The following is a 12,340-nucleotide window of genomic DNA, read 5'->3' as shown; positions in this document are numbered from 1 at the left end:
ATCGTCGTGGTTCTTACCCGTGGTCATGAATGAACCCGATTCTAACGCGCTTGTAATCCTCGAAGGCGTCGGTGCTACAGGAGCACTTCGCTTCCTCTAATGTAAGCGCCGTAAGAACGTTTGTCAATTAGACCGTGACCTCAATCGCGTCAGTGATGCTGAAAATGCCACAATTTCAGTTTGACAGCCTGAGCAGACTGTAGAGCGAGGCACAATTAATTGCTAACCGTTATAAACGTGATCGCTCTCCACAAAAAGCACAAAATTTTCCCAGAAGCAAGGAAGAACAATGTATTCCCAAGTGAGGTGTTACGCGAGCATCTCCGTAAACGCACCATATTGACCAATGCGGCCACAATGCGCAGCCCCCCCCCCCCCCCTCTTCCCCTAAAAATGAGTTTTGTTCGCGAATAGAATTAGGACTCCGCTCTGTTGCCGTGTAGCCGGCACCAGCGTGCTGACAACCCGATGGGTTAATTAGTTATGCTTGAGTCCCACGCGTGCACTCACAGAGTTCTCCGCACTCGCCAACTGCGACACGGCAGCAAGCCTTTGTTTTTTTAATGCATTGGCATTACTATCCTTACTTGCACGAAATATATCTCTAGTGTTGTGTTTGAGGGCGCCATTAACCACGAGATCTTCGCTCAGTACCACTCACAGACTTTCGCTCTCCACCCACCACCAAATAATCTACAGTCACTTTCTAGAAGCTTCAGCCACCCTGAACCACCCACCTTTACCATCCAGAAGGGCGCCATTAACCACGAGATCTTCGCTCGATACCACTCACAGACTTTCGCTCGATACCACTCACAGACTTTCGCTCTCCACCCACCACCAAATAATCCACAGTCACTTTCTTGAAGCTTCAGCCACCCTGAACCACCTACCTTTACCCTCCAGAAGGGCTCTACCCCTTAACCACCCACTGTCACCATACAGAAGCCATCATGTACCAATAGTGAACCCGCAATCATCCCACAGAAGTTTCACCCACCATAAACCGCACATCACCGCGCTCCAGGCGCCTCCACCAACGAGGAGCCAGCAGCACTGGGTCGAAAATGCGGCAGCGAAATGCGATTCAAACACGCAGTTCGAGAAGGTGATCGTATAGAAGCTAAATGTTCGACCTACTGCTAACGCAGATTAGTCGCATCACATCTGATGGTCGCCTGTGCATTTTTTTCTTTCAAAATTTTTCGTGGGCGGTCTCCCCGGCATCATCATTCTTTTTAACACTACCAGGAGAGGAGGTATGGATTATGAGCAAAGGAAAGTTATCTGAGGATTTTGGTCTCCGGGATTTTGGTAATCCGAGGAAATCGGACATGGTACTGAGGAACCGGAGAGTGTCACTAGGAGACACACGCTACACCCCGAAACAAGCGAGACCGCTATCTTATTCAATCTTCTATGTTTAGGATAGAATAAATGTTTTGCAGTTTTCTGAAAGCTCGCTACGCATTCTAGCGCAATCGTTTTAACGCTCCCGCTTTCAAAAAATGCGGCGTCGTCGGCGTCGGCGGCGTTGTGAGCGGAAGAACGGGTGGACCACCTGGCACCTAGCTCACGAGATCTTGTGACGTCATCAAAACCTGCCCGCGGTAGGACGTGGCAGCCTGCCCACCTGATTGTGAGCAAAGTGGCCACCGTGGCAGGTGAGAGTTAAATTAATGATTGGTCAAGCAACCTGGATCTCTCAAGCCCCGCCGGCGACAGTGTTAAAACCGCACCGCCACTGCGACAGCAGCGGTATTCATGAGGACTTCCCGTAATCTACGAGCGCAAAGTAGAGAATGACCAATTGCACATGTACTACAAGCATGTAGGCACACTATTAAGGGTAGGTTACGGTTTATGTGATAGTGAGAGAGAGAACAACCCCTGTGTCTGCGAAGTAATACGCAAAGAGTAGCTCAGGCCGCCAAACGTACCTATTAACGCGATCGTGTCATACCCTCAAGTAGGATCTTAAGTGTCCCCTCAAGTTCTGATCGGTCTATACCTCATCAACAGTACAACGTCCATTTTGTAATAGAGTTGAAGAAAACATCGCACTTTCGATTCCTCTCAATACACAGGATGGTTGGCTACCTTTGTACATCCCCAGGCTCCCACACCTTAAAAAAAAACAATACTTCTTCAGTGCAAAACCGTGAATATAAACGTACCACTATTAGGACCGATTGGATAACGGAAGCAGGGCGACATGTACGACGCGGTCGGCACTGCAGGTAAGCAAAGACAGCTAGGGAGAAGGGCGAACAGCAGAAACTTCCGTGCACACATTCTTCATCCCCAGGAACCAAGGTGCCAACAACACAGCAGGAGGATTAGCGGTCCGAGCCAGGCAGCGACTTCCCCCTTCGAATAGGGATAGCATGGTTTCACATCGAGAAATTACACTACTCTAACGTACATCTTAGAGCCGTGCCCCCTCCCCCCCCCCCCTTCCAGGATACAAACCCCCAACTAAACGTCAAGAAAGCCCATGCAGTCCACTCTAAATAGGATCACTCCCTACTCCGGCACTATATGCTGCCATATTCTCGGGGGTATACTTCTCTCAGTGTAAACTACGGGAACAAAAGGCCGATGAATCACATGTTTTATGGGACGCATGTTCCAAGGACCCACCATCTTAGGGACTACTAATTTTTCTTCACTATTTGACTAATGCATAGCATTTCGTATATAGCTTTTTCTACGTTCTGCTTTATATCTTTATATTTTTTCTTGGCTGTCATCCTCCGCTACAAGGGGAATGGCCGTATGAGTATCATCAGCATCCGGAACTGAAGGGCCAAAATGAAGTGTACGCAAAAACAGAATAGCAAAATAATTGGTTACATATTTGTGACTTTTGACAGTTTAAAACACGAAATTAATTACTGATTTTTAAAATGTTTTAGGGACGTTCTTTTTCTTGAAAAGTAAAACTGTTTTCTGTAAAAAAAAATCCTCACAGCCCAGCAGCGGGCGGCAGCTCTTATGACATCCACTTTGACTATTCTGTTGCTTGTTAGCCGCTAGTTGGCGGCCTTGACCGGCGTATCTCCTATTCTCATGACTTCGTTGCATGCAGCTGCTCGTATTTGATTGGCACTAATTGCGAGCGCTTTGGTTACTTTTTATTTTCGTGCTACGTTCTCGTCGGCTACGAGTGCACGCTTGTTTTCTGCCATGCCATCCACAAATCCCGTCGAATGGCTTTGACGCTGCTGCCTTCGGAAAGTCGGTGTGGTTCGAGATGAAGAGCGCACAGTACGCGAAGCACTGGTGCTCCTTAGGGAAGTCTCAATGTGAGAACTGCGCCGCTGGCATCACACTGCAACGATGGGGTGCTACAGCCGCTTTCGTACTCTGGTATGCCGTTCCCAGTGAGTGCCTAGACAAGCCAGAAAGGTGTCTAATAACGTATGTGTGGGAGGCATCAGGTTGACTTTTGGAGCATCACTTGGTAATTTGTACAGAAGCGCATGTTCCGCAAAGATTTCTGTTGATTTCCTAGCAGCTGCAGTGAAACTTGCGCTTTGTTTTGACTGTACTCAGTGAAATGCTCCATGAGAATTATTTGTGTTCGTGCTGAATGAACTCTATCATCAGCGTGCACTTGTGAGCGATTTGAAGCTTACAAATGCTTCATATCACACTGTTGAGCACTGCATTCATAATAGAGAATTCTGTAGCCCTGTGAGCGCGAGCTTGTGTCCCGGAGCAGTGCGGAGAGAAGATAAGAGCGATGAAAACGTCGACATAGCAGTGTGCATAAATCTTGTTGCAGACTCCGTGTTGTGCTTTATTTGTCTACTTCGACCTCCAACATGACGCAGTTGACTTCAGGAGCTGAGCGGGGCCCCAATGATGACCCGCGCAACGAAATCAAAGGCATGAGCTACGGAGGCTACTGCACGCCTTGAACCTCAGCAACGATCACGACCAAGATCGACGAGTCGAGGGAGCGGTACGCGTCAGTCAGCTACGGTACAAAGAGCCCGGCAGCACAACGAACGGCGACCAGGACTCCATTCACGAAGCTCACGGCTTTGCCCACGCTGACGAAAACATCGGGGCATGTCCCCGCTACTCAAACGACCAACTCGGCGTGACAGCCGAACTGCAGCGGCAGCTTGCTCAAGCCCTACACCAGAACCCGCGTCCATATCAAATACATTCCTCCGCAGACACAGCCACTGTGGTCCGCATCGTTTAATATAGTGCAAGAGCCTGAAGGCATGGCTCAAAGTGGTGAAACGCGTCGCATCTCTCGGGAACTGGACAGGGATGCTATCACGCGACTTCGCTGAGAAGCACGCGATAGGCACACGTCTTACGGTAGCCACATTCACGATTCTGGAACCTAGAAGCAAGCCATCGCTGAACGCTTCCAGCGTGTGTGACTCTTCAACAGTTCCTGGATTTCCAAAATACTGCACAGAACGGCAGGACGAAACCCTTGTCCAGTACATGCGCGCCAAAAACGCCGTGCTGAAAAAGGCTCCACACAGCGGCTGCCCAGAAGAACGCGTATTCTTGATAGTGAGCGGCACTCAAGAATCTATATGGGCGGCTTCCCTGGCTGCCCAGCACTGTTATTCGGTGCTAGAGCTCGTCGACTGAGCAAAGGACCTCGACAGCCGCCGGCAGCTGCAGCATGTACAACCAGAAGCCGAACGAAAGCACCTGAGCGGATGCAGGTCGTTCGGGCGAAAACGAAGTCGTCTGACAACGCCAAGGCGAGAACAGTTACACCCCAAACCTTCACAGGACAGCTACCAGTAGAGAGAACGCAGGTGCTTCAATTGTTCTGCAACGGGACACATATCGTGAGAATGCCCGCGACCAAACAGCCACACAGCTTTCCGAGCAGAAGAAAAAAGAACCATGAGGCAGTACGAAAGTGAGGACACGAGCGTGCATTGTTTCCCGCGCACACAGAGGGACACGCTTCCGACCGTCACTGGCGTCATGAATGGGAACACACCGGCGAGAGCGAGCATTCACACAGGGGTAAATGTCTCTATCGTAGGCCCCAAGGTTCTGCCTTCTGATTCAAGAAAATTTGCCTGTACAGGAAGTGACCGCAGTGGACCGACAGCTTGTGCCTGAGTGCAACACCTGTCTGCCAGTCAACGTTGTCGAGGTGTCCATCAGCCTGCCGGAAGTTCTTGTTCTACCCCTTTCACCAATGAATGACATTCTTCATGGTCCGGACTGGAGGAAACAGGCAAATGTTGGTGTCGCCTTCTACGTCTCCAACAATGTAATCTCTGTGAGGCTTCCATAAGCAGAAGGTCATGCAGTCACAGACAAACTGAACAGCCTTCTAAGCCTACAGGTGAGGATTTATTACTTTTTTCAGCGCTTACAACCGAAGACAAACAACACTAAAGTAGCAGGAGTGCTGTTTGTCACGATACAACCTACTTGCTAAGGTCTAGACCAGCAACTTAAGCAGAAGATAATAGATTTAGTCGCGCTCATAACAATTTGTGCAACCCCAGACGATCGCGAGGTAGCATTAAATCCTGAAAGCTCTCCAAAAAGCTTTTTCTACAAAGGAGCACAAGCCGGGAATGTGTCCACACGCAGAGCGTACAAACGTGCTGAGGCTTCATTTCCGAACCCTCACGCCTATAACAAGCCTCATATGCAGACCAAGAGGTCATGAGGCAAAAGGTCGACGAATACATCAAACTAGGAAAGTCAGATCGAGTGAGAGCCAGTACATAACAGCGAAACTTGTCAGAGGTCAGCTAAACCACACAGCGCCACATAGGAGAATGGTCCATGACCATCGCAAACAGTGCTAAATCTGTGAACCATCCATATCCGATGCCTTTATTAGAGGACGCTCTGAACGAAGTCATGAGGAATTTCTCACGTTACTTATCGACCATGGATATCAAGACAGCATCGCTTACAATCTGTGCCAAACAATCGTAAGGGCACTCACAAAACACTCATCGTCACGCCAGACGGGAACTATGAATACCTTTGCATGGCATTTGGATTTTGTAAAGCCCCACAAGCAATGCAAACTGTCATGAGAAAGTTGTTTGTTGATCTCCCACGAAAGAGTACGTGGACGACAACACGCAAGATGCAAGATCTTTCCCAAAAGCCATCGAATTCCTGGAAGAAGCATTACGGCGCATAAATATTAATCGTTGGACAATGAACATTGGAAAGCGCTACTTTGTGCTCCACCATATTTATTTTCTCCGCTATGTCCTTACGGACGAGGGCGCATTTCAAACCCTAAACGCACAGAAGCCTTGAACAACTTCACACCACCTAAAGATGCCAAGCGCCTTTACTCTTTTCTGCAGTTTTTAATCCATATCAGAAAATTGATCGACGCTTTATTCGCAAACACATTACCATTATGGTAGCTACTGGCCAAGGGTAACGACTTCATGTGCACAGACGAACATCAGAAAATATGGGACGCAGTCAAAACATGCTTTGATAAACCCGCCAGTTCTTGAAAATTTTAGAAACGGCCGTCAGTCCACAGTGCACACCGATGCTAGCCAGCGTGGTCTTGGGTCCATATTCACTCTAGAACAGTACTCGCAGGAGCGTGTGATTGAATGCGCCAGTCGCGCTCTAAACGCGTATGAGAGTCAAATCCACCCTACTCTACTAGAATTATGGCATTGCACTGAGCTGTCACCGAGGAAATTTCTATTTACTTGGAGAGAGGGCTACAGCTCATCGTGCTCACATGCAACCTGCGTCTCACGTACTTCGCGGAAAAAGCAGCGAGAAATCACCGATTCCCACAGTTGTCTAGCAGAATACGACTTTAAGGTTCTTCACCGTCGGGGCGAACCGAAGAAAGCAGACTCATATTGCCGGCAAGATGATCCCATCGGATAGTCGGAGTATCTCCAACTTCCCCAGACAGAAGGTGGCACAGGCAGTAGTGGTGCATGACAGCAGTCACACCGGTTGAGGAGGTAGGGGCAAGATACGGGTAAAAGTAGTTTTCACAGCTAAGAATAAGCTGGGCAAAATGTGCAGTGCAGTAAGGAAGAGCTCGAGGGCCGGGATGACCGAGGGAGGAACAGATGCACAGTTTCACATAAAAAACCGCTCGTCGACTGCGACACTGGAGTGGTTTATTCTATCCCGCTTTCCATTGGCAAGGCGTACATCGGCCAGACAGGCCGCTGTATAAAAGCGCGGCTGTTTGAACATCGAAGATCAGTAAAAGGGACAGTTTCGTCGAACCTTGCTGTGCACTGCCAGAAATGTAAAAATTGTTTCCTCCCTTTGGACAGGACAAATATCTTGTTTAGTCAGCCAGATCGGACCTGCAGGGAGTTAGTTGAGGCCTTTCTCATAAGGCAGGAGTGAGAAACATGTGTCGCTTCGCGTTCTATAAATCTCGTGGAAAAAGAGATTCACGCTCTCGGGGAATGTGTGGCGACAGGTTGATAGCAGGTGTATGTCATGTGTTAAGATTGCTGATGTGCTTGGTTAAAATGAGGCGATTAACCTCCCACTGCCGGCAAGTGCGGTTTTGCGGACTATCTCGATTTTATGATTTGAGTTTTAGAGTTATTTTCGGTTATTGCTTTTGGTGCCTATATGAATAACCCTCCTAGAAATAAAAGTTCAGTTGTTAGAAAGCGTTCGTGTCGTCTCGTGTTTCTTCCACTACGTCCTGTGTTTCGCGCTGCTTAAAGATGAAGCCTTCAATATCTGGACTGGAGCCGTCACTATCGGTGGCTAGGCGCGCTGCGCCGGCGGCACCTGCTCCGCATCACGTGAGCAACCACGAGACCAGCCACGGCGCTCGAGGGGTGCCACGCAGCTCAAGGGGTGCCCCGCTGAAGGCTCTAAATGCTAGAGTAATGTAGCTATCGCTACAAAACTTCGCACTTCAAATGTGTCATGATTCAATACGACACATGGCTGCACAGCGCACTCTAAGCCAAACGCAGAGGAGATATTGGTGGTCAAGAATGCAACGTCAAGTGAGCTAGGTAATGCCTTGCAACGCTTGGAAGCGGGTGAACCAAAGACAATCACAGAGGGATGTCCGCAACCTAGAGCTGCATTTCCCCGATACCTCCGGGAACTGCTTTCTGCCAGCGACCGTTCCATCTACTTTCCGGGACGTTGGCGAAGGTCCACTGTTGTAACCTTGCACCTTCCGACCACACTTCTCAGATTGTGGTGCCTGCGCTATCTCGCAGCAAAGCAGGCCTCCATCTCGCCACTCCGCGCCGCGGACAATGCGGCACTGAGGCCTCATCATTCGACGCCATCAGCGGCTGCGCCCAGCTCCGAGGGCGTTAGTCCGCAGTCAACTGAGGTGTTCTTGCAGAACGCAGTGCAGGTTATGGAGAGTCTAGCGGGTATTTTGCAAAACAATTTGCAAGCACCGGCCCAGGCACAACGTGTTAGGATAGACTTGCCTACCTACACGGGGTACAATGACAGTGTGGAAGGAAATGAGCACCTTGACGTGTCGGCTGCATTATCAGCAAGTAACACGAATCGCAGTCGCCGAAATACTCTCGCGTGGTGGGCCTGTTTCTTTGACGGAGCAAGCGGCTCGCTCGTACCGACTCGCCGTCAACCGTGCTAGGACAATGGAGGAGTTAAGCGCAAGCTTCCGCGTCGAATTCCTTCGCACGAACTACGAGTGGCGTTTGAGGGGAGAGCAGGACCTCTGAACCCAGCATCCCGACGAGTCTCTGTTTGAGTACGTCCGACCGATGGACGAACCTTATCGCCTCGCTTACCTTCGTGCCACGAACACGGAGAATGTTGAGCGCGTCACAAGATAAGCGCAGCCGACTTCTGCGGCCTACCTGAGAGGAGGCAAGTTCAGAGATTTGGATGAGCTAGCTGCTGAGGCGAAGCGCATTCGGGGATACATCCTCTTTGCGCGGGCGTATAGTCAGGTACCACGATATAGGCACGTTGTGTTTTGCGTGCGGAGAGGAGGAGGAAACGAGTGAACACGATAATTTTCTTGTAAAGGGCTTCACCCTACAGTGGAAAGCAGCGGGGTTGATTTATCGAAAGCATTGGGGTTTAAGGACAGTGAAGGGAAAGTAGATTTTAAACGGGTAGAAGTAACCAAGCGAAGGTTATCTGATTGGTGGCTAAGGTCAAAAGTAACATTTCACAAGTCATGGCTAGGTGGCTTGAACCACCGCCCGATTTAAAGGGCTCAGCCTTATCCATCCATCCATCCATCCATCCATCCATCCATCCATCCATTCATCTATTTCTGGATGCAGTCGAGGAGGAGGAGGACTTTAATGGAACAGGAGAGGTCTGCCTGGTTGTCGGCCTGGAATGCTACTCCAGGGGAGGATGAAAGAGAAGATTAGAGATGAGGATGGTGAAAAAAAGAGGAAAAAGGAAAAAGGGTGAATGGTGAAATCAAGCACATTCGCGCCCTCACAAAAACACACAAATACACATGATTGTCAATGGATGGATGGAAAAACTTTATTTTCGTCAGAGAGCATGTGTGGACGATTCCGTGTCAGATGGCCATCAACCCATGGCTGACGGCGACCTGGGTGGCCCACTCCACGGCCCTGGTCTGGACGACCGGGTCTGAGCTGGCCAACACGGCCTCCCACTGCTCGAGGGAAGGATCACGCATAATGTCCGCCGGTGGCGGTGCTATGCTACAGCTCCATAATATGTGGTCATAGGTTGCCAATTCGTGACACCATTTGCACTCCAGTGGAATGTCCGGGTAGATTTTGTTCAATACGTATGGGTTGAAGAAACATCTAGTCTGCAATCGTCGCCAGACGCATTCCTGCGCCTTCACCAATTGCTTGTCCGGGGGTGGGTAAACCCTCCGCTCAAGTCTGAAATGATTAGTAATGTCATGAAAGGATACCAGCCCATCTCTCGTGGACCTTCCCGGGACGTCCAGCTCACCTACTCGGCTGACGAAACCTCGAGCATTCATGTGAGCCGTCTCGTTCCCAGGGTTCCCAGAGTGTGCAGGTACCCAGACAATTTCCGTCTCCGTAATCCCTCGCTCCGTGGCCCGATTCAGCTAGTGCTATCGCCGCTTCCTCAGCAGGTTTCGTGCCCACGGAGTGTAGCTGGGCGTCGTCGGAGCTAGTGCTATGATTGTCAAAGAATGTCCACCAAGCCCGTGTCACTTAGAAACACTAAAATGCTTTTGTCCCGTGCACACCCGAAGCCGCGTCCCTCCAGGGTCCAAGGATATGCTCCAGGTGCGCGGGGCCATGCTGTCGGAGTCCTAAAGCACTTAAAAGTGTCTTGCGATGATTGTTGTAGAGTTGGCAGCGGGAAGTCAAATGTGGAAGTCGACAGAAAGGGAGGAGGAAGCAGGCACCGAGGGCGTCTGCGCGGCTATGCACACATACACCAACATCAGAGAATATTTTTAACCAAGGCCGAAGGCGTGGTATGACGTCAACATCAGACTCACATGTCTCCTAACCTATATCATGAAAACTGGTTCTTCCTCACACTTACACACCCCAAAGCTTACGGATATCACCTGGGCATTTCCCCAAAATACGCACCATTTAATGCCGCGTAACGCAGCACTGGAGATGCGGGAGGTGAAGCAGACCAGCGCACATCTCGACGACCTGCAAGGTCGTTCTCATCGCCAGAAGGTCAGCAGTAGTCTCCGGAGCCCCGGACTGGACGCCCATCCACATGCTCTCCAGCCACCATCCTCTTCAATAAACGTTTTCCCACTCACTCCGCACCCTCTACCCGGACACATGCCCAAGCTGGCAACTACACCTACCTACACTGCACCTTTCCGTTTGGGCCTGCAGAACACCACCCGGCGGAGTCCCACCCATAACCTTACCCTCCACTTCCTCTTGGTAAGATATCCTCTCAAGCACGGAGTCGACCGACCAGCGCCTGGCTTATCGAGAATGCCGAGAGGATAGCAGTGGCCAGCGAGGCCCTTCTTCTTGAGACCTCTCCGATCAGCTCGAACACGCGAGACCAGCAGCAGCGCTGCTCTAGCGGAAGTGCATGACCGTGGCGGCACATGGAGCCCTGGACTGTCGGCTCACTCAAGAACACAAGCATGTTGTTGTTGCTGATGTTTCCCTCATACAATGGCACATGCTCACATAGGGGGATTGGCCAAGAATTTTGAGTTTATTAAAAATTCTTCTTCGTCGTTATTAAACATTCTTAAAGGACCTCCTCTTTGTGTTTCTAGGCGCGAGGAACGTGCCACCGTCGACTCGCGCCAGCTCGCACCGAGGAAGAGGAAGCCTCCGCAGAGCGAAGCGCAGCCATGTCCGAGGAGGAGAACAAAGAGGGCGGCGGCAGCAACGAGGAAGGTGACGAGAACGCCGGCGAAGAGGGCGAATCCGGGGGCCAGAACGCCGGTGGCGACGACAAGAAGGAGTCCAGCGAGGAGAACCAGGAAGGCGGCGCCAAGGAGGAGGGCAAGCAGGCCGACGCGGGTGGCGGGGAAGGCGGCGCCGCCGAGGCGGGCGCGGCGATGGGCAGCGACGCGGCCCTCGCGAGTGGCTCCGACGCCGCCGGTGGCCGCAGGGCTCTGGCCCTGATGGGCATCGCCTCGGCCATTACCGGACTGTCCATCCTCGTCATCGCCCTCGTCATCTTCTCAGGAGGAAAGGAAGACACCGCCACGACAATCAACGCGTCAGCTGAGGCCAGCAATTCGAGCCGTTTCTTGTTCCTAGAGCCAGACTTGCCCATCGACGGAGCCCAGGGGACAGACTTCCCTGGCGATGGCGCCTGGTAGATCCACCTGCTCCTGGCTCGACCCCGCAGCAGCTGCTCCGCTCAGCCTGGCCTCTGCGACCCGTCGGGGGCACTCTCTTCGGCCGAGCGGGTTCGCAGCCAGCAACGCCGTTCAGTGAGCGCAACGATATTCACTGGGATACTAACCTGGAAAATATACGACAGCAATAAATACAGCAGCAAGGCGATGTTTACAAAACGTAACTCGGGTCCCTTGCTTATTTGCGTCTGAGCGCTTCGCATGTCAGCTCAGGTCTAAAACCATTCATTTATCCACAAACATTCGCCACTTTGCGCTTTTTGGTCCATTGCAACACACGCCATTCAGTGCGGTGACTGGAGCAGGCGGCTCATCTTTTGACGAGTTTTCTGGCACAATGCAGGGTTATATCATGGTTTCAATTGCACCGCAACAAAGTAAAGTACATTTACTAGCGATAGACGGTCGACATGAAATATACTGCCGTTTCTTCGCCCTGTCTTAACTTGACTGTTAGATCGCGTCGCTTGTTCAGCTGCCGTCCGAATCATTGACTCCAAAGACTATGTTGCTTGGAAGGTTGCGTCT

General features: G+C 50.9%; 1 protein-coding gene across 3 annotated transcripts in view; it reads left to right on the top strand.

The window, feature by feature from the left end:
- LOC144121991 (uncharacterized) overlaps positions 1 to 12,046 on the top strand; it is a 41,280-nt gene extending 29,234 nt beyond the window's left edge. Inside the window, exon 4 of one of the 3 annotated variants that reach the window (XM_077655474.1) lies at positions 11,219 to 12,046. In XM_077655474.1, coding sequence (XP_077511600.1) covers positions 11,219 to 11,773 — 555 coding nt within the window. In that variant the 3' untranslated portion in view covers positions 11,774 to 12,046. The remainder of the gene's footprint in view (positions 1 to 11,218) is intronic. The other 2 variants (XM_077655473.1, XM_077655475.1) reach the window with 2 other exon arrangements.
- The last annotated feature ends 294 nt before the right edge of the window (positions 12,047 to 12,340 follow it).

This window comes from Amblyomma americanum, chromosome 2 (genome assembly GCF_052857255.1).
Source record: "Amblyomma americanum isolate KBUSLIRL-KWMA chromosome 2, ASM5285725v1, whole genome shotgun sequence".
Lineage (NCBI taxonomy): Eukaryota > Metazoa > Arthropoda > Arachnida > Ixodida > Ixodidae > Amblyomma > Amblyomma americanum.
This window is presented reverse-complemented; position numbering and strand designations above follow the sequence as displayed.